General features: G+C 43.8%; 2 protein-coding genes across 5 annotated transcripts in view; one reads left to right on the top strand and one right to left on the bottom strand.

Annotated features, from left to right (window-relative positions):
- Nucleotides 1-559: 559 nt before the first annotated feature.
- On the bottom strand, nt 560-12,806 carry plekhg7 (pleckstrin homology domain containing, family G (with RhoGef domain) member 7). 3 transcript variants are annotated; one of them, XM_069701952.1, is made up of 17 exons: nt 12,723-12,806; nt 11,339-12,146; nt 10,607-10,629; nt 8,261-8,379; nt 7,312-7,352; nt 6,857-6,958; nt 6,205-6,354; nt 5,801-5,896; nt 5,359-5,457; nt 4,446-4,559; nt 3,878-4,052; nt 2,725-2,840; nt 2,313-2,400; nt 2,150-2,229; nt 1,871-2,024; nt 1,573-1,670; nt 560-950 (listed from the first exon to the last, which is right to left on the bottom strand). In XM_069701952.1, the coding sequence occupies exons 2-17, from the start codon at nt 12,008-12,010 to the stop codon at nt 840-842; spliced, it is 2,238 nt and encodes a 745-aa protein (XP_069558053.1). In that variant the 5' UTR covers nt 12,011-12,146; nt 12,723-12,806; the 3' UTR covers nt 560-839. The 3 variants fall into 3 exon arrangements, 2 of the variants coding, with proteins under 2 accessions (XP_069558053.1, XP_069558054.1); XM_069701953.1 differs by having other exon boundaries at nt 11,339-12,275; nt 12,723-12,800; XR_011311044.1 differs by having other exon boundaries at nt 880-950; nt 1,501-1,670.
- Nucleotides 12,807-15,684: 2,878 nt separating this feature from the next.
- itpr2 (inositol 1,4,5-trisphosphate receptor, type 2) overlaps nt 15,685-21,538 on the top strand; it is a 55,882-nt gene continuing 50,028 nt past the window's right edge. For both annotated transcript variants that reach the window (XM_069701947.1, XM_069701946.1), the window contains exons 1-3: nt 15,685-16,054; nt 21,065-21,135; nt 21,356-21,474. In XM_069701947.1, the coding sequence (XP_069558048.1) occupies nt 15,963-16,054; nt 21,065-21,135; nt 21,356-21,474 (282 nt within the window). In that variant the 5' untranslated portion in view covers nt 15,685-15,962. The remainder of the gene's footprint in view (nt 16,055-21,064; nt 21,136-21,355; nt 21,475-21,538) is intronic.

The following is a 21,538-nucleotide window of genomic DNA, read 5'->3' as shown; positions in this document are numbered from 1 at the left end:
TACTCCCACGTTTGGTGGTTGTGAAAGCGTGCCTTAGGCCGACATCCTGCACGTTCGCTGCTCAGCGGGAGCGGTGGCCGTGCGCCACGTATCACCACAGTCAGCGCGACTTCAGCTCACCTGAAGGGAGGAGAGAAGTTATGTAATTTATGTTCACATGCACCACTTGATTTTTTTTTATTTTTTTTTTTTAATTCATGGTCATGACAAACCGAAATAAAAACCTACAGTATGTTTCTATTTTCTTGTTACGTTTTTTTGCTCCCGTATGAAGAAGACTCGCGCAGCGCGTGAATCAAACCGGAGACTCGCTGCTCAAAGCATTTGCACTGAAACCCCTCAAGCGTTCGCGTTTAACCCAGTTAAATGTGTTTTACTTTTGAGTTTGCTCGATCTTCTTTCGAGGTTTGAGGATCATTCTTTTCCCTGGAAATAAAAGGTGACAACAAAATAAACGATGGGAGTTCAAGTTGGATTGCAGCCGTTCAAATTTCACTTGTTTTGTCCATGTTAACGCAAATCTCGAGACACTTTTGTTGATTTAAAAGAACGAGATATGATCAAAAGCTCATAAACAAGTGGAACTTGAAGATCAAGAAACCTGATGAAATTGTTTACAAAAATAGATGAAATGTGCAAAAGAAATAAAAGAAAACACAACTTTTGCTACATAATCAGATGTTTATTGTAAACTACTACAGCGGGTGCCGTTAATGGCAAACATTTAGTTTACAAAATGATCTTAGTGCTAGTACAGTCATTTCCATGACTTCAAGGTACAGCGAAGTGCATATTGACAGTAGAAAGATGTCAGATGGCTTCTAGTGCGGTTTGACAGATCATATCTGTGAAGACTCCAGCCACAGTGAGGCGCTATTGACTCGCGGCTGCTGAGAGTCCAGCTTCAGCAGCGCCGTCACTGCGCCCTCTATCTTTGTCATCCACACCCTCTGGAAAAAGGCACATAAGAAGGTGTTCAGAAACAGAAATATCAGGCTTAATGGGGGGGGGGGGGGTTACATCTGTTTGAATGGACTGTCCAAATAATATTATGTATTTTATTTGCACAGCTCTTCCTTTCCAATGTGTGTTGATATGGGCTTTGCTAAAACAGCTTCATGCAAGGAAGATAAAACAATTTTTGTTGTTGTTTTTGTGTGGCTATTTTGGCCTTCATTTCAAGGCAAAAATTTGAAAACAACTTGTGCAGAAATTAAACCGTAATATTCACGTGCCTTTTATTGTTAGGTAATAAAAGCCAGCTCTGGTAAATCTCCTGTAGATTGTGGGTAGATTTACAATTCTATATCTAGAAACAATTCCGCATCCAAAGTAAATCTAAAGTGACTTGCGTACCAAACTGAATGGAAAATACACATTTAAGAAGCTCATTAAAAGTGTTATTTTTGTAGTTTTCTGTAGATTTGAAATCTCGTGTTGATGCTATTCTCCCAAAACAGAAATATTTGAATATAATTAACATATCCATGTGATATGTACCCAATGTTTCTGTGAACATGAGGTAATCGGTGTTCTGGAGCTCCTAGCGAATCACGTGGCTTTTGCAACTACCTTGGCAGACTCGGATGCCGCTTGCAGGACGAACGCACCGATACACTGTTGGTAGCGGTTCTGGTGCATTATTATGAAAGAGTGAGGCAGCCCAGACGCTGTGAAGAAAGCAGAACATCCTTTTAATAAATAACACCAACATGGAACACCGGCCGCGAACACGGACACAGAAAACTGTGACCCGGCATGGTATTTTGATTCTTCTGTCTGCTCTGCCAGCGGACGCTCAACAGATTCTATCTTTTCAAAGTGTGTCTGGAAAACCCAACAAAAACGATGTCTGAAAAGTCGTAATTACTGGAGGCATTCAGCTGATCGATGTTCTTGAGCTGGAGTCGGTCCAGAGAGACGGGCTGGTCGAGGATCGTGAAGGTGCAGCCCTCCTTCAGCAGCTGGTCCAGCTCCAGGTTCTGCGGCAGCCTCAGAGAGTTCTGCTCCGGACCGACGGACTTCTGCACAGGAAGTCGGCACACAAGGTGAGCAAGTTCGGGGAAGCTGGTGTAGCTACAGCGGCCTTACGCCGAACATCTCTCGCTGGTTCAGAGCAGAGCGAGAACAGGATGAGAGAGCGGCGTACCTTCTTGTTCCTCTTCGTCTTCGTAATCAGCAGGAATTCGTCGAACAGGAACAGGTAAACGTCGACCAGCTTTGTGTTCTCTGGTGATGGATCGAAGAGAGATGGTGTAAGATTTTGCGACGGGCACGTAAACCGTGTCGGATTTCTGCCGGCCGTCACGCACCCGTGAGCGCCAGTTTCCCTTGGTGCAGCAGACTTCTCTGAGAAATGAGATTCTCCAGCGTGACGGCCTTCAGGAGATGTTTCAGATTCTGAAAGAGAAGCGGTCAGTCAGGTAAGAAAGAAATGGCCTTCACCTTTTGACATGTAAGCTGACATTGAAAGATGGGAGTTTCTGACAGCGTCAGCTGACGACGCACTGCATCGTAAACTCCGCAATGGTTGCTTTTCGTGATATCCGATTTCACGTGTGAAGAAATTATCGGACATTTTATCTGCACGCAAAAAAAATAAAGGGTGTCAGAAGATCAAGTGTTGGTGCTTGATCTGCGACTAGCGCGTTGGTCTGTCAGCTCTTGAGGACACAAAACGCACACAAATATGAATGTGCACACAAACGCATAAAGCAGACAGACCTCGGGGACGACGGCGCGCTTGTCTCTCTCCCATACGGGCAGCCACACCAGGGCGTCTCTCAACTGTTTCACCTTCTGGTAGTTATCCAGCCACTTGACTTTTCCCTCTAAATCACCTTCGAAACAGAGAAGACAGGACACTGACCGTCTGAGACATCATCAGCAGAGACAAAAACAGAACCTCCGACTCTTAAAGTAATGCTAAAAATGATGAGGCAGGTATTACAGCTGTGGTTACTTAGAATAATTTTTTATTTTTAACCACTTCTAATAAAATAGTCTCGTTATTAATCATACCTTTTACGTTATGGAACACATGAATAGCTCCTTGCAGTGCAGCAACGTGGCTAATAACCCTTATTACCTTGCTTTATTGTCTTGTACAGTAATGTCAAAACATGGGTGTGATCACATGGCGAGAGATTGCTGCTCCGTCAGCTAGTGCAGTAAATATCGCCCACACCCAGAAGAGGACGTTGGTAGACACGTCACAGCCGTGGTTACAATACTCCACGTCGCCTGTGCTTCACATAAATCTCGAGCATTAAGAGGGTGTGGTCGTCACGCACCTTTTTTTTTTTTTAATGGTTTACGGACTAGTGTGTGATTCAAGACGGCCCACGCCGTTTTGGGTTTTGTGAGGTTATTTGTTCAATGCAACAAGAGGACATTGAGGTGCATTGATGCAGCACATTTCCCACAGTCTGTCCATTTAGTTCCACAGACAACCACCACAACCTGTCTGCAGGCTGAGAGGCAAGCTGGGAAGAATAACAGTCGGTGTCCCCGCTGGCTGCCGTCCAAGGCAGGTAACCTGTTTGCTCTAAAAAAAATTTAAAAAAATAAAAAAAAGGACCAGGCTGTTTGTGGCGAGATAAGCACAATTACACCTACTTAACATGCCTCTTGTATCTAAACGCGTTTGTTATCTGCCTGCCGGTGCTGAAGAAGCGCCCGAGTTACGATCAGCTGTCACTCAAGATCTGTGCGAAGTGTTTGAAGCCAGAACCCGCCCTGCAACGCCACGTGCTCGTTCAAATCGCTGAGAGTCTTGCTGATGAGGCGGAAGCCAAAACGAGAGCATGCTATGTCTGTCGATGCAGCTCGTAGATTAAAAGGCAGCTCTTGTAAGCCGGGGTGACGACATGCTCACATATTGATGTGTCCACTTGCTCTGCGATAGCCTGCAGGCAGCTGCTTTCCTCGTCCAGCTGACATCTCCTCGCGATGTTCCGCAACAACAGTGGGTATCGGGTTAGCCGCTGCAATGGCGCCACCAACAGGTCGCGCAGCTGCAGCCTCCGGCACTGTTGGTTCCTCTCGCCCCACTGACGGGGAGAAGAGGGGAGAGCAGAGACAGGACGGCGTGCGAGGAGATCAGAGAGGTTGTCACACTGGTTGTTAGAGCAGGAGGGGAAAAGGGTGTGTGTGTGTGTGTGTGTGTGTGTGTGTGTGTGTGTGTGTGTGTGTGTGTGAGGGGGGGGAATGGGCCGTTAAATGCACGTGAAGAGACATTATAACCAACCAAGCCCACAACACAATGACAGCCCTCACAAACACATGTGCGTGATCACAGGGAAGGTCACACAAAGGACAAATGGAGAAGCATCCCTCTCATTGGCAGCGTGTCCTCTCTCCAGTCTCAAAGTACACGGCGTCCTTTTCCGTCCAATCTGGCAAAACACAATTTAGCGGCATTTAGCGAGTTCCCTCCCCCGTACCTTCACGTAAGATCCAAAGTCCTCTCTGGGCTTCAGGTGGTCCAGATACAGCAGAGCCGTGGAGTAGTTGAGGCAGTACTTCTGCAGGCAGTGGCATATCCTCTCCCGGAACGCCTGCCAGCAGACAAGGAGCGTTACACAAACACCGGGAGACAGTCACGTCCTGCATTAAGCTGCAGACGCACAAATCATTTCGAATACAAAAAAAAAAAAAAAGGTGCCGAACTGCGTGCGGATCGCTTAAAAAGCCCCGCGTTTGATATTTGTTCTCGGCTGCTTCCTGCGATCCTCGATTTAACGCGAAGATATGAAGACGTCGCTGTTGAACTTTGCAGCTCAAAATTGTTCGATATCGGAGGGCAAAATAGTAAACTGTGATTGCCGCAGACACGTTTTCTATCACGTCCTCCTCCTTAAAAGTTCACGCCTCATTTTTCAACGGGCTCTTGAGGTGCGAGATAAAAAGAGACGAGCTCCAGACACCGGTGATGTTACTGTCGCATCAGATACGTGCACACGTGTCGGTTTCTTTTAAAAGAAAGTAGTTCTCGATTGCGGTGTAAAAGTTGTTGCACAATAAAAGCACCACGTACCCGGCCACCACAGCGTGGCCTGCTTTCTTCTCTGTGGTATAGACATACTTACTGAACACACAAAATCACATATCGTGTGGACTAATTAGCACAATCTTTTGATCATTGGGGATATTTATTCCAAAAGTCCGAACCATCCGATGGATTTTTCCAGTCGGTCGTTGAAACATGTTGATATTAATCAGTGAATTTGAACGCGTGATCGCTTCTTTTGAAGACGTGTTTCCGTCGTCTCATCCGCGGACTGTAAACAAGTGAATGAATAACTGAGTGCAGACTGCCGTCGCAGTCCGTGTGTCGGTGTGGGAGAAGACATTTGCCTTGCCCAGCAGCTCCAGCAGGGTGGTCCGGCCACCCTCGGTGATCTCGAACGTGTCCTTGATGACACGGAGGAGTTTGCCTGAAAAATCAGAGCTCACCTGCGGCAGAATAAAAACAAAAAAACCACTTCGTGTTACCTTTCGTGACACTTTCAGTTAAACAACCTGAAGTTAAATTGCCACATTTTAGTTCCCTGTTTGGGTTCTTCTTCCCTTATTTTTGAACACATTGTCTAAATATAATGAGGCGTTGATGTTAAATAAAGGCTAAAAAAACAACAACAACAAAAAAACATTTTCTTTTTCAGGAGTCCATCTTTAGCTCTCTTGACATTTTGACTTGTTACTTTTAGGATGTGAATGCACCGTTGCTGTGAAAGGATTTACATGGTGCATTATAAAACCAGCTGGCTCCGTGCACCCTATTCGCATCATGTCTCACCAGACAAAGCTCTTTGAGGTTTGCAAACAGACTCCACGAGTCAACGTCAGTGAGGCAGTTCCTCAACTGCAGGTCTGTGAGCGTCGCCAAGAAGACCTGAGGGGCACAAAGAAGTCAGAGAGAGGGAACAGGTTCACCCGTCGTGCTCGCATTAAGTTTCAAATCCGAAGCTACAAAGAATGGAAAACCTGAACAGACTTTTTTACATGAGCAGAAATCCAGCGAAATGGTGGAAAACACAAAGCAGAAGGTGTTGGGTTTCGCTTGGGTTTGGTCTATTTATTTGTGGTCGTGTGTGTGTGTGTGTGTGTGTGTGTGTGTGTGTGTGTGTGTGTGTGTGTGTGTGTGTGTGTGTGTGTGTGTGTGTGTGTGTGTGTTGTGGGGCTTTGTATAGACAGAGTCACCTCTTTGAGAACCATGAGCTGATCCAGGAAGTAAACACACTCGCTGGTGAGGAGTTCCCAGATGGCCTCTTGTCTCTTGAAGCCCTGAGGGTCAGAGGAAGCACTCGCCTGGGAAGAGTGGTCCTGCAGGAACTCAGCCAGCGAGTAGTCCTGCGCAGACAAGAGACGGAAAGACGGGCAGGTAAAAACTATTACAAAAGACATCAGATGACAACAGGACAGGTGCATCGTCCTCACACACCTCACAAAATGTGTTTGTTTAAAAAAAAAAAATAATAATAATAATTTTTAAAAAAACATGTTCCGTGACTTAAATTGTTCCGTAAATTGTTTCGTAAATTTCCCACATTATGATAGACTCGAGAGTATATCAGTGTTTGTTTATATATCTGTGCAGGGTAAACCTGACTGGTTACTGCCTAGAAATTCCAGTTCTTTCACAACCTTGAAACATATCAGGAACTTCACTATTAACTGCCAACATTGTTATTTCTGACTCACTTTTTAAACACAGAGTTGTATTTGGATTGGAAATCTCGTCGTTCAAACTTTGCTTTGATTGTAAGTCACTCCACAGACGGAACCAACATGGGGATCTATGTCACAAACAGATGCCTGAGGGCCTCTGCTGCTGACAGCGCTCAGTTCTCACCTTATATTTCTGAAGATCGGGGTCTCTCCAGTCTGGAATCTGTACGGTTGAAAGATATTTTTCGATATCTGACACCGTGCCCGTCTGCGACTTCCCTTTAGTCTGAAGAGAAGAGACGCACAGAGACATCAGGCAGGTTTTCAGCTCTACCAGAAAATCAATGTGATTAATATTATTATTTTTTTTTTGTTGTTTTTTTGCTTCGTTCACATAACAGTCTGGCAGTCTCAAAGACTAAATTAATACGTCTGGCTCAAGTTCTGCATTTCAAGTGTTTACCAATTACAAAACCTGCGTGGGCCAAAAGGGATAAGAGGAAGCACACTAATCTGCTTTGAGAAGTGGGTCAGAGAACAATGTCTAAACCAACTGCCCCCCTGCTAAAAAGTACACTAAGCACACCACTGGCAGGCTAACACAAACATCAACCACTACCAGAAAAACAGCACACGTACCGTACTACGCCTCGAAAAAGGCCACTTTGACTTCTTAGTATCTGCAGAAATAGTAAACATAAAATTGCTTATTAACACAAAAAAAAAAAACAAGAAGGATTTTGGTCCGTCCAGCAAATTAGATTAGAATCAAACACAAACACGCGCACACGCACACACACACACACACACACACACACACACACACACACACACACACACACACACACACACACACACACACACACACACACACAGGGTGTTTTAGGATAAAAAAAAAAAAAAAAAAAACCTGCAGAGTGCAAAGCTATTATTATTTTTGCAAACATACCCAGATAAATTTCATATCAAATAGGACACAAATTATGTCGCCCTCTTGCTTTTTGGACATGATTCATGGTTTTGCACCACAGACAGACAAAACATGCATTCTTTGATGCATTAAACAGCCGTTTGCTGCTTATTTGTTTCAACCCCAGGCCTCAAAACTGTATTTCTGTGCTCGTTCCACTGATCTGCCCCTCAAAGTCTCTTAATTATTGACGAGTTGAGCATGACCTTTTTCAAAGTAACTGGGGGTTATTATAAATGATGAAAATGTGTAAAGCTGCATTTACACAACGGCTTTATGCTGCATCACGCATATGTAGATCTACGATATAGGGGACAGGCTCTTTCTTCAATAGATAAAGTGAGCCAGAATCGAAACCAAACTGCGATGCACACTTGTTGCGTGGATCTCCGTGACGGCGAGCGAGGCCAGGTTGCAGCGATACATGAAAGCTTATTTTGCTCTTAAGGATTGAGGCGGCTGATATGTTGACTCACAAGACACACAAATCTTTTCAAGTGAAAACGTCACTTAAACAGAGGGCGGGGTCGCATTGTGCCGAGACTGACGGGGTTAAATCGGAGAGTCCAGAGAATGAGAAGCAAAAGCGTTCGAATAAAAATGATGGGACAGTTTTACCAGAGAAATTTGAATCGTTTAAGATGTCGGCCGCTCCATTGGACACAAAAAGGTCTCCTGGTGAAACATCCAATCCGGACAAACTGACCACCACGGAGCTCCGCCTCCTTTCCTGACGCCTGAAGACACGGAAGCAGACAGACAAACTTATAGCCGTTATAATATGCAAAGATTTAAACTGGTACTTCATACTGTGAAAAGAACTCCTCAGTGGACATCTTAGTACACTTTTACAAGGATTATCACTCCATTGTAAAAGAGAATAGACTTGGTGAAAGCCACAGGAAATAACAGAATTCCTTTTGTCATTTTACATGGTTGAAATAACTCTGAAGTACCATCTGTGCTGGACATGAGGGGAAGAAATTATGAAGGATAATGCGTCTGGCTGCCGATTAATGGATCGCTCTATTTGTGTGGAGGGAGGCGAGCTGTCAGTGTGTGCCAGTTATAATCCTCTTGGTTTCCTTTTCTTAGTTAGTAACCGAGGCGTGGCTGGAAAAACACCCGAGGCCTTTTAGCCTCTGGCAAAGCTCAAGCAGCCACTGTTCTCAAAATGTTTTTGACTGGCGAAAGTGAAAATAGACTTGCACACGTTGAACCCAAACACCTTGATAGACGTGATCGCGTTATGGACGCTGACATTAAATATGCAGGTCGTGGCCACGGGAGTGTTTTCGTTCTTTATGAGAATTAAAAGAGTCTAAACCTCGCAAAACTTGATCGGCGACAGGGTGGCTCTGACAATAACAATCCAAACGGTCCCGACGCTCACAAGAGACTCGCAGCCGTTTAATATGTCTGCAGTCGGCAGAGGGGTGGGGGGGGGAAGGCGCAAAGCAACCAGACGGGCTGGTTTAGCTGAAGGTAAGGTTCACTTTCAGCACGCCGACACTGATCGGCAACTGGTCAGCGACCCACGTCGACACTCGGCGGTTCCGCTTCGAAATATTTCAGGCTCTCGGCTTCAAAATGGAGGGAGTTTAAAGTTCAGGAGTACGTAGAAAAGGAACTGATAACAAGCACAAAATCTGAGACCACATTCTCATTCAGTCAGGGGGGGGGGGGGATCAACAGCGCACCTTCTGACTAACAAAGGTAATCAGGACATAATCAGACCATAAGGAAGCCCGGCTTGCAGATGAGGGCTGATGTCTCCGTTTATGACTACAATACAATAAACTGGAGCAGAAGTACATGGAAGAGGAAGAATACCGGTGCTTTCATGCATAAAAACTTCTTCATTAGACTGATAGACTGCCTTCCTTTTGCAGCTAACAACATTCCCTCATACAGTAGCTGCATTCTCGCCGCTGTGCCGGCTCAGTTGCACAGGCGGCGCGTGAGACTAACACGAGTGCACATGTAGGCCACATGGCTGCAAGCCAACCTGTACGCTTGGAGGATAAGTTAGTCGACAATTGAACAGGAGTAACCTGGTACGGGTTGGGTTTTTTTTTTCTCCCCCCTCCGGGACACTCTTGTTGAACTGTGAAAGTACCGACTCCTTCTCGCTCTCACTGGCAGGAAAATTGAATCGACAGTAAAACAGATAATGGCCGGCAGCACCAGAGCCCTGCAGCGGGTGATGCTTCTGATGGGACGGCAAGAAAAAGGCGCCGTCCCTCCTCCGCAGCGGGTCAGTGTCTCCTTGCAGTTCATTCCAAAGCATCCTCACAACGACATCCTGTTGCTTTGTGGGCGTTCAGAAAGATCTCTCTGTCAGCCTCTCTGCCACCGAGAACACTTGTAAAAATGGGTGCTTTGTTCTTACACAAGAGAAATAATGATGCCCCAAAACAAAACTGTCCCAACCAATGGCTCACGAGGCCTGGTCACTGTAAGAGGCACAGGGCCAGGGCGTAATTACAGGGACAATAGCTGCCTAATTATCCAGTGAGGGGAAGAGCCTGGCCGCCCATTAGGAGGGGTGTGGGCGGCAGTAAGGGAAAACAGCCTTAATGAGGGTTTGTCTCGCCCATACATAACCATGGGACTCTCAAAACGTAACCCACCAAGCTTATGAACCATTAACAAAGACATGAATGGCAATGAATGCACAATGGGGCTCCTTAAAGCGAAGGTCCAATCATCCCGGCTTGCTCACGAGCATCCAGCGAGCACATGAGTCAAAGGAACTTTTACAAGACACGGCTCCAGTTTTGTTTTTTTTGCGAATGATTAAGAGATGTTTTGGAAACGGCAGCAGATATAAGGGACAAAGAAGCGCTGTATTATTTATAGGAAAAATTTGACTGCACTCCCAATAAGCAAATATGTACACTTGAAGGTCAAATCCTGACAGGGCACACATGCGACATGCAAAGCAGCCCAAAATACACTTACCTGGTATGGCAGTGCTCCTTCTCCTGTAAAAAAACAAAACAAAAACAAACATTAGTGGGGTCAACTTTCCAAAGCAGTAATTATCTACACGCCATATTATCACTGTCCTATTGCACGTAGGAAGTGTATTGTACACTCAGCATCAATTAGAGGCTGCGGAGACCTCCTTCTGCTAACAACACCACTATATCACTTTCAAAGACATTCAAATCGGTGTTTTAAGTGGCCGCTTGGACTCAAAAGCCTCCAATATCGGAGGAGAATGTCGGGACTCTATTGAGAAAGTGCCTGCTTGAATACCACGGGCCGATGAATAGATCTCCCCATTATCTTGTTCCATCGCTCACTGACCCCTCCATTATGGGGTGACTGCTGACTGCGGTGAATGGGGGGGGGGCCCCCAAGGAGAACCCTTCCCAGAGCTCTACCAGGCAGTGGGGTTTGGTCAAAGCTGTCAGTGCACGTAACTGCTGATCCATTTTGCCGTCAAAAGCTCGCATTGTGAGCGACCGCTGCAGGAGGCAAAGCAGAATGAGGGAGAGAAGGTTTCCGCAAGGAAGGAATGTGTAACCATTTCATTTATAGGCTTCAGCTAAAAATCCACAGCAGGCCGGGGCGAAATGCCTCGAGGTGATGGTTGGGAGGAGGTTTGTGTGGAGATCGGGGGCCGCTAGTTGCTTTTGCATGACTGCGTGCGCACTGAAAGTACCCAGAAACCCGGTAAAGGCTCACCTGCAATTCACCAGCAAGAAATCCAAAATCTTCAGTAAAAGCAGGATGAGCACTGCGACACTGTTGTCTCACGGAAGTGATACCGTTGTCAAAAGTCTTTGACCTGCTTCTCGGTCGACCCGATGACGAGGTCGGATGGTCGTGGCAGATCTCTTCGTCAGAGAGGGGGCCCGCCGCCAGAGGAGACTTCGCTCTGCGCACGGGGGACGGCGGGCTCACGGGGGCCGGCGGGCTCACGGGGGACGGCGGGCTCACGGGGGCCGGCGCGCTCTCAGAGGAAGGCTCCTCCCGAGTGCTGCCCATCACGGCGGGGTCCCGAGAGTCCGTCGGGGGACGGCGGGTGCTCCTCATCCTCCTCAGCGTGGGAGACGTGGAGATGCGCCCGGGGGCCTGGCGGTCGAACTGGAAGGACGGCGCAACCAAGCTGTCGGGGTCCACCAGAGACAGGTGTCTCGGCCTGGAGCGTGTCCGTGTGAGATCGATGTGCATTATGACCGGGTGGCTGGTCTGGCACTCCTTGTGCTCGACGGGCCCCGAGTCCGTCTGCGTCTGCGCATTCGCCACGCCTGCGGTGACGACTTCATTCTCTCCCCATTCGATGTAACTCCAGTCCAGCTTCTTTTCATTGTCCTGGTCTTTCTCCTGCAGGACGACGTGCTTCAGCGTAGACATTGTAACCTCAAAGGCATCGTAGTGCAGCAGAGATCAGAAAACGTCTAATCTCATGGTGCGATTGCTTCGCCTCTCGGAGTCTGATGATAATCCTGTTGCGTTCCAGCACCGTTCACACCTTTCACTTCTCAAGCCTCTGAGGGGAGAAATCAGAAAATGTGTCAACGCCCGCCAGCGAATGGAGCTCGGCACAAACTTGACCTCTTAATCTTCGAAAAGGGGAATTTGATCAGGGTGGAAAATGGTCAGTTGGCACTGAAGACGCCTTAAAAAAAAGAGACAGCATGTTTATAATGTAATAAACGGCTTGACAAACAGGTGGATTAGACTTGTGGAGGAACAGTGATGCTACAGCAGAGACGGACCGTGGAGATTAACTGGCTGCTCTATCGACACAAGTAGTAATGAATTGAAGTAAAGGAAGCGTTCACATTATAGCCTACTCCATTGTTTGATATGCAGACTCTCTGTGCTGTCGTTCTCATCTTATTTTTCTATAAAAGGTGAATGTCATTGTCTAATCGATGCCGCGCGAGCTGATGACTCGGCACATGCACGAGGTAACAAAGGTGAAAGGGAGAAAGAACAAACAACGCACCTGCAACTTTACTGCGACAACTCCCTCCTCTAAATACGACCGACGTTGACAAGTGGAAACCGCACGACGTGTCTGGAAAGATGTGTAAAACTTTAACGAGCGTGGTTTACTTACTGGCAGCCGGTGCCTCGCGACGACTCGGACGCGACGGGCGCTAAAGTGTGACCGTTGAGAGTCCCGCCGGTGTCCCGTACAAAAACAGAGCAGGCTGGAAAACGGATTGAGAGGGAGGAACAAACAAACAAACAAACAAAAAAAAAGTCTGTCCGACTGAAGCTGTTTGATTCTCACAAGAGTGAAGAAACGGGTCCAAGAGGAGCGGAGTGAAGGAGAGAGTGGAGCTGGCGGAAAAGGTGCCACCGACCAACTGGTCTGCTGCTGCTGCTGCATGGGAACACCGACTCCCTCTGTCTGTGTGTGTGTGTGTGTGTGTGTGTGTGTGTGTGTGTGTGTGTGTGTGTGTGTGTCTGTGTGTGCGTGTGTGTGTGCGTGCCTTTCTCTCTCTCTCTCTTAATCTCCAACCCAATACGTCACACACACACACACACACACAGGAACAATAAAGTTTAAACTATATTTCATTATCACTCAGGTTTTTTTGTTGTTGTTGCCTTAATTAATGTCACGTGGACAGCGGTGGAAAGTAACAGTACACTACAATTTTGGAGTACTTGCACCTCGTTGAAGTATTTGCATTCTTTGCCACTTAATACCTCCACTCGGCTACATTTCAGAGAAGAGTAACTGTACCAAGGCTGTATGGAGTCAACAAAGTAACAAAACGAACTTCCTGCATTTCTAAAATATTTAGAAATTCCCAAACACATGGGGTGAACTTTCTATTTACTTTTTTTTTTTTTTTTTTTTTTAATGTTTCTTTCTTTCTTTTTTTTTCTTTCTATCTATTAATCTGAAAAAATAAAAAAAATAAAAGCATCACATTTTATACATTGATCGTGTGTGTTTGCTTTTCAAATTTGATTTATTAAATAACTAAGGTTGTACAGATGATAGCAGAACTGGAGTGAATACACTTCATTGTTTCACAGAAGCTGTCGCGTATACAGAGTTTATATAATGGACGAGCGTGAAAAGCATCTCTCTCTACAGTCTAAATCATTACAGCAGTTAAAATAGATAGAACACTTAAACAATAAACGATTTAATGCCAATGTACGAATGTTTGTTTTAATCACCAGATTAATAAAAAATAAAAAAAAATAAAAAATAGTGACTATAAAGTGCTGCACTTGAACTTCTTATGTTCTGTCGGAGATTCATTTTCATCAAATTACTAGTACTCACGCCAAGGCTGTAAACATTGCACTTCTAAGTAGAAATAATCTAGTCTCTAAATCAGTACACTAATAATTTATGACGCAAGGGAGTGCTATAAAAACCAACGTCTCTGTGGGAACTCCAGGGCACTTTTCTGGTTAGAAGTGACTCTTATCATTATACAACCCTGCCATCTGCTCTTGTTTCACTATAGAGTAATCTCTCGGAAATGTTTTTTTTTAAATTATTATTATTATTTTTTTTACATAGGCTGTAAGGAACCAGACATTCAAACCGGTATGAAATGACAGTTTGCAGCGTTTGTATTTAACACAGTTATAGGGCAGCAGCTGAATTACCAGTTGATTCAGCTCAGTGAACGCTGCGGGGCGACACAGATCATTTAATGGGACTCCCTTTGTGACGTTGGAATCTGAATTCTGTGAGGTTGGACCTCTAGCGCCACCTGCCGTATTAAAGTAGGCAGTACGCAATGTAGCCTGTAAAAACCACCACAACCCTGTTCCTCTTTATGAGCAGATATCTGTCACTATTCCACCGCGGAATATTTAGACCCTCTACTGCTGGTTAAAGCGCTCCAAAAAAAAAAAAAAAAAAAAAAAGTGTTTTAACTGGCAGGATAAACATCGGCTGAAATAACATCTGCACTCTCACAATGTTTTCACACGTCAGTGCCATGGTTATCATACTTTAGGCATTCGGTGGGTTTCGTGGCTCATATTTTCCCCAGAAAATCATTATCATCATCGTCATCATTGTTGTCATTGTCAGTGTTTGAAGATCTACTCAGATCCTTAAATTAAGTAAAAGAAGAATTATCAGCAAAATATAGCTATTAGAAGTTTTTGCTCTGTCCCCTTTGACTAATATATGTGTATATTATTAATGCGTATTATTTGATTGTTCATCAACACGTAAGCAGCTGTCTTAACGGTGACATTATACAGTATAAAGCTTGGTAAATTAGTTCAATGGTTCCCAATGTGAGTTTTAGGCCCTTCCAAAGAGTCAGAAGATATGATTAGGGAGAGGAAAAAAGACCAAAAAAAAGTTCTGACGCACAAATTTGAATAATTTCCTTTTCAGTTTTTGTCTAATTTTTTCCTCTTTGTGAAATATCTGATAATCTCTGAAACGGGAGTTTAAATGTTTGGAGGGTAAATATCTAATTCATGGAACTGCTGAAAACAAACATCGGAAACATGCCAAGGAGCTTCAACTAGACACTGTGTTTTTTTTAAGGGGTCACCAGCTACAATCTTTGTCAATGTGCTGGATTTAATGAGCTCATCGTGTGTTTATAATTGGAAAAACCGGTCAAATAACTTTAAAGATGTGGACCTTTTGCAGGTGTATTGTGGTGGGCATGGATTCCAAACACATCTATCTATCTATCTATCTATCTATCTATCTATCTATCTATCTATCTATCTATCTATCTATCTATCTATCTATCTATCTATCTATCTATCTATCTATCTATCTATCTATCTATCTATCTATCTATCTATCTATCTATCTATCTATCTATCTATCTATCTATCTATCGAAAAGTCTTATGCAATGTTCCAACAAAAGAATAATGTAATATGTTTATTTAGGAAGAATATCTCTCTAATATGTACAGCTATAGACCTACAGTTTCCTCAAAAAGCTGGCCTTTAATTACTTTTTCTTTGCGTCTGCTCTGAGTAAAACAAAAACATGTCATTGAACGGAATTTGCTCACAGCCCTGACAGCAGCAGTCTCCTCCCCCTGAAGTGGATGTGAAGAAGAGCACCCTCGGGTCTGTCTGACATACAGGAAGAAGTTGAATAAGTCTTAAAAAAAAAAAGCACAGCGCTTTCTTTAAAATATCCTGCAGGTTTTGGGGATTTCTTTTTCGCTTCGCTTTTTCTCGACTGGACTTCCTGAACTGGAAGAATGAAGGTGAATCTGAGGGCTGCTGCTGAACTGGAGGTGCTGTAACGTGTGGATTACTTCAGCCGAGCAGAAGTGCCATTTGTTTCCTAAATGGGCAAGCAGAACAAATCGAGAGCGTGTCTTCAGTGAAAATGTCCGAGCACAGGTCTAGTTTCCTTCACATTGGCGACATCGTGTCTCTGTACGCGGAAGGCTCGGTGAATGGCTTCATCAGTACTTTGGGGTATGTTCCTCCTGTCTACCGCTCACTTTCTACCCAGTGATGATTAATCCTTTCATATGCACTCTTAACTGCTTTCACTTTATAACCGACACAAGCTTTCTTTCGTCATCTCTATGCTTCCACAGTAAAACTCTCAAGTAAAAACTTGACGCGCAGCTTGCGGTCAGGGCCTGTCAGCGCGCAAATGGTTGCTTCTTGGAAAATTGTTCACGTTTACGCAAATGTAACAGGAATGCAAAGCAGCGTGTTACCCAGGTACACGAGCATGCACGAGCGGCAATGACTGCTAGTTTGCTGCGTTCCCCCAAAGTAGGGTTCGGGGACCGAGAGAGCGACATGAGGAGGTATCAGGGGGTCCACCAGCAAAATGAGGGAGGAGTGAAATGCCACTTTGTATTCATTCATTTGATGTTAGGGTGGCCAGTTCTACTGCATCTCACTCATCCAGTGATTTAACCTGACAAGGTATACAAGGAGACATTTTGACCTTTCGAGCCATTTGATTTGTGTTTGTATGAGAATCAGCGGCCTTATAAGACACAACACCATCTTCCCTTGCAAATATTTATTTGAGTAATGGAATAAGTTATGATCTTCCATATTGTGTAGTACAACAGCAAGGACATTAGAAAATCTGAGCTACATTTTTATTTCATAGATGTTTCTGGTACAACTTCATCTGCTGACAGGTGCACAGAGAAGGACAAATCATTTACAAGCAGTCAAAACTCCAGCAACACTTTTGTAGTATGTTGAACAACTTTAATGTTAGACCAACGTGTTTGTGGCCTTCATCAGGGTCAACATGAAACAATTTACAACAAACCCTTGAATAGAGTGGATATTAAACAAATGAAAACAAAAACAAAAAGGTAAAAAATTAAGGAAAACTAGTTGCCACATTTTCATTTTGGCAGTGATTTGCAACCAAAGATCTTAAGATTGTTGTCAAATCCAATCACTGCAGGTTGTTATTTAATGCACTGGTCACCAGCCTTGGGTCTGGGACCCTTTCAGTGGGTCACAGGATAAACCTGAGAGGCCATAAGATGATGGGACAGAAAAAAAGAAATGTCAAAAGTTGCATTAAATGTGTAAGACTTTTTACGAATTGGAGTTGTTGTTTTTTTATAACAAAATATCCATCGTCATTTTAATGTTTCACAGACAAAAAAAGGGAAAACACAGGTAAAGTGAGTGTTTCATCTAAAAGTGTTATCAACTCAGCCTGTCAGTTTGACCTGATATTTAAAGTTGTGTGTAGGTTTATTGGAAACAGCCACAGTCACCGTGTCATTCGCCACACAGCAGTGAAAAAAAAAAAAAAAAAAAAAAGGCCTCGATCTGTTTGTTTGGCTGTCGTTCCCTCTGATCTGAAAGCGTCAGTGCAAGGTGAAATGCCTCGGTGGTTCCGGGTGCACTCTGGCCTCTGAGCCTATGGAACAAGTCTGGAAAGATTGACTGGCCTGAGGAATGAGTCTGCCCCACCCGCCTCCTCTCGCTTTTCTCTTGTTCCTTTTCCTCCCTTAACTTCTTCCTGCAAGAAGGAACATCACATCAGTTTTTTGTAAGCGACTACGTTCCCCTACTTGGTGTCGTCTGGAGTGGACACAGCCAACTTCATTTCTTTTGCTGGGAAGTGTTACTGTAATGGGCTTTGATAATGCAAATGTAAGCAGCTGAAGCGGCAGCACACACACAGGGGCTGTAAATTCAAAATACAAAAGTGCACTGCTGCGATTAGTCACACCTCCTGTTATTGTGAAGCAAAGCAGTGAATTTTTTTTTTTTATCAGCTATTCAATAACTCATGCAGTTTGACAGGAGCCCTGAGTGCTTTATCAAGAGCTGTGCAGTGCCAGAGCTCACTGAGGCCCAATGAGAGCGGCAGTAGCTAAAGCAAAGAGCCTGCAGAGGCCTCCCTGAGCCACAGACCCTGTGAGCACCATGTAACCCCGACTGCACAAGGCTGCCCATGCCTGTTAGTTAAGGATGACATTAAAGCTGCGAGGCACTCGCATACCTTAGACTGCAAAAACTCAAAAGACAGCTGACCTATGAGTTTTTTTTTATAGGGCTCATTGGATCCTGATTTATCAGTGACCTTGACTTTTTGAATCTTGTGCTTTCACATGTCTTTACTTACTATATATTTTTTTCTATTTCATAATAATCCATTCACTTTACAGTAGGTAAATGAAGTACAAGGTAAGACACAGATAAATAAAAAAAAATACAATTATTTAAGTGTTTTTGTTTGTGATAATTATCCAAATGTTTTAATAAAGTGTGTGACTCAGTCACATTAGACCTGCAGGTTGAAACATGCAATAACTCACACTGCTGGTAAAATCTTTCACCATCGTACACTTTTCTTACAGATGAGTCATGAATCACTCTGCTGCCTTTTGTTGTTCCCTAGAAAAACACTTTACAGGAGAATCGTATCGGAACTTCTGCGTTACATGCTGTATGTTTTTTCTGTGTTGTCTCAGTCCACCAAACACAAGCAATAGCTATAATTAGCTTGCCTGTGTCCAGCCTGGCGGATTTATCTTTGGTTCATGTTTAACTTGGTTACAGCGTGTCAAAGCCTCTGTGTTTGTACTAACGCCCAGCTCTTTGCAGACTTATAGTTACTTATTTATGAGCTCAGGAGACTCTTCCAGAGAGCCTTCCTGTTTAGCCATTTAACACTTGATAACACTTCCTGTTGGGCGCTATTGTCTTTCATTTAGATGTAACTTTGATGCAGAGGCAGAGGAAATAATACACAGCATGTGGATTGACACTGATCAAGTGCCGTGGCATAAATAGGAAATGGCTGGGCTCACTGGAGCAGGGCTGCCAGCTTTGTATGAATTAGAGGAATTGTGCATTGCATTATGTTTCTCCTCAGTGGACGGGATGAATGGATGTGCTTGTGCACCTCGAACTGTGGTGCAAAGGGGATAAATGGCATGGGATGATATGGAGTCTTTTGTATTGTGGATCACAGCTGGTGTCATAGACTACATTTCAACAGTTTGAAATTGAAGTATTTCTCATCTGTGACTGGAAAGCTGTAAGCATCCTACAACCACTTAAACCTCCTTAAATTCTGTGACCCTCATCCTGACAGAACTGCTTTCCTTACATAAATGTATTTAGATTTAAATGTCCTTTTGCTCCAGATTATCTCAAATTTGCTTTTCCAAAATGGTCTGCTTGCCTCCAGCCTCGTCTTAATTTAGCCAGACTGATTTCCTGATGGAAGATTAGAGCTCCTGCAGGATGAAATTAAGTTTTTAATTAAAGTTTTAGGGCAGGTGTAACTTCAGACTTTGTATTATTTGATCTCTTCGAATGGAAAACCAACAAACATCACAGCTTGGATAAGGATTTAGATAGAAGCAACCAGTACAATCATTTTGATATAATCAGAGTTTCTTCACATGTACAGAGAAAAAGCAGTGAAGATAATTAATTTCTAGAACCCAGACCTGCATTTTTGTCATAAAAAAGAAAGCCTGTACCTCCCTGATCACTTCAGTGTTTTACGTATTCTGTCTGCAAACTGGTTCTTTTTTCGTCTCCATTGTTGTGCCTGCTTTTTCTTTGCTGATTCACTAAATAATGGGCTCTCTGCCACTCGAGCTTCTGAGCAACTTCACTCTCAGCTCCCTCAGTGCTGACTACTAACAGAAGTTGCTAAATTAATGTGGTTCAATTTATCGGGCACTATTAAAAAAAAAATGAAGATATTTTGCAGAAAGCCAGCTTTTAACCAGGAATAAATATTGTTGATTACAAAATATCTGTTGTTGATCTACTTCACACCCTGTCTATGATACCAGCACATAATATAACACACTTCATGTCATCAGATATTGCTCATCTTTACTTGTGATCCTGATCCATGTAGGTGATTTGATTCAACTGATAGAGTAATACATGAGGCTGTTTTAAATGGCTGTTCATTTTTAACGTACTGTGTCCCTGTGCTTCCCTCTTTAGTCTTGTTTTAGCTCTTATGAAGTGAAGAATTTCCTCAGTCATATGTCATCGTTCAGTTTCTTAATTTTAACCCTGAGCTTATCAAATGTGTCAGAGGTGTGAGTTTGGCTGACCTGCTGTGCGTCTCTGAACGTGTCAATGAAACATTTCTACCTTGTAGATTGGTCAGCAACGGGCAAATAAAAAGCTACGATGTGAGAAACAAAGCAGTAGTTAACTGGATGACTTCTAATCAACCCTGCACAGTAACCACATGGTTTCCTCTGGTGGCAGAAACCCACTGCATGCTCTGTTAATCTGCAGACGACTTGACAGGAGAGCCCACTCATCCATGACCCAACAATGTTCACTCTCAAAGCTTTAATTAACATTTTACGTTTGCTGACATCTGGTTGTGTTTTGTGTTTCTTATATTTTTCATTCTCTGGTTTATGTTATTCTCTCTTCTTAACATTTCATTTTTTAATGTATTTCTATGCCTCTGCAAATCATTTGTGTCTGAATGGTGCTGTGTAAATAAACTTGCTTTGCCTATGTGAAAGCCAAAGAAACCTTGAAGGTCAGCTTACTCCTGGTTATTTTATGTTGATGCAAACTACAAGGCTGAGCAGTCATGTTGGGCTGGAAAGCAGAGCTAAAAACACTGTTAAAGTGGATGAGCTTCACCTAGAAATATTCAGCGTCACTCCAGAAGCTGTGATAGCTCTCAGGAGATGGATATGATCTTGAACAGAGACGTTCAGTCTTGTCTTGTCTTTCCAGCTCAGCTTTTCATCCTGCAGGTGGCCAGTCAGCGTGGCACTTATTCAAATGATTGGTTTTAGTAGCCGTGTCAGATTCTCCCCCATGTATTTGCATTTAACTGTGATACCACAATTACACTACAGTTTGTGAAATATAAAGCTTGAAAGCTAGTGATATACTATATAATAGAATGATTGCATTAAAATTATCTGCAACAATAACGCACTTGAGAATAATTAGGATTTTGGACTTTTGCCATTTTCTCTGCAGGCTTGTCGATGACAGGTGTGTGGTCCAGCCTGATGCGGGAGACCTTGCCAACCCACCCAAAAAGTTCAGAGGTGTGTAGGATTTAACTCGTCACACACACGTTCCTACTCTGTGTTGTCTAACACAACATTGTGGTTTTAGAAAAGCTTTTATGTGTTTAAGTGACTCTACAGGCCTCTGGCGGGTAAATATAACCATTAACCTTAATATGCGGTTTCACCACATTTTGAATCTTGACTGGACTCAAAGAGAGTGACTCCTGTGAGCCTGAATGATTTTCCTCCTCTGCAGATTGCCTCTTCAAGGTGTGTCCCATGAACAGATACTCAGCTCAGAAGCAGTTCTGGAAGGCAAAACAGGGGAAACAAGGAAACAACAACACACAAGGAGACCTGTTTAAAAAGTTACAGGTATGACCCTTTTTGTTTAACCTCAATCTGCATTTAGTTCTTCATTTTGAGTGTTTCAACGTTT

This window comes from Brachyistius frenatus, unplaced genomic scaffold (assembly GCF_029030835.1).
Source record: "Brachyistius frenatus isolate BFR_SWC_R1_liver_20210118 unplaced genomic scaffold, ASM2903083v1 Contig_39, whole genome shotgun sequence".
In the NCBI taxonomy this organism is placed as follows: Eukaryota; Metazoa; Chordata; class Actinopteri; family Embiotocidae; genus Brachyistius; species Brachyistius frenatus.
Note: the sequence above shows the minus strand (reverse complement) of the source record. Positions and strands in the feature narration are given on the sequence as shown.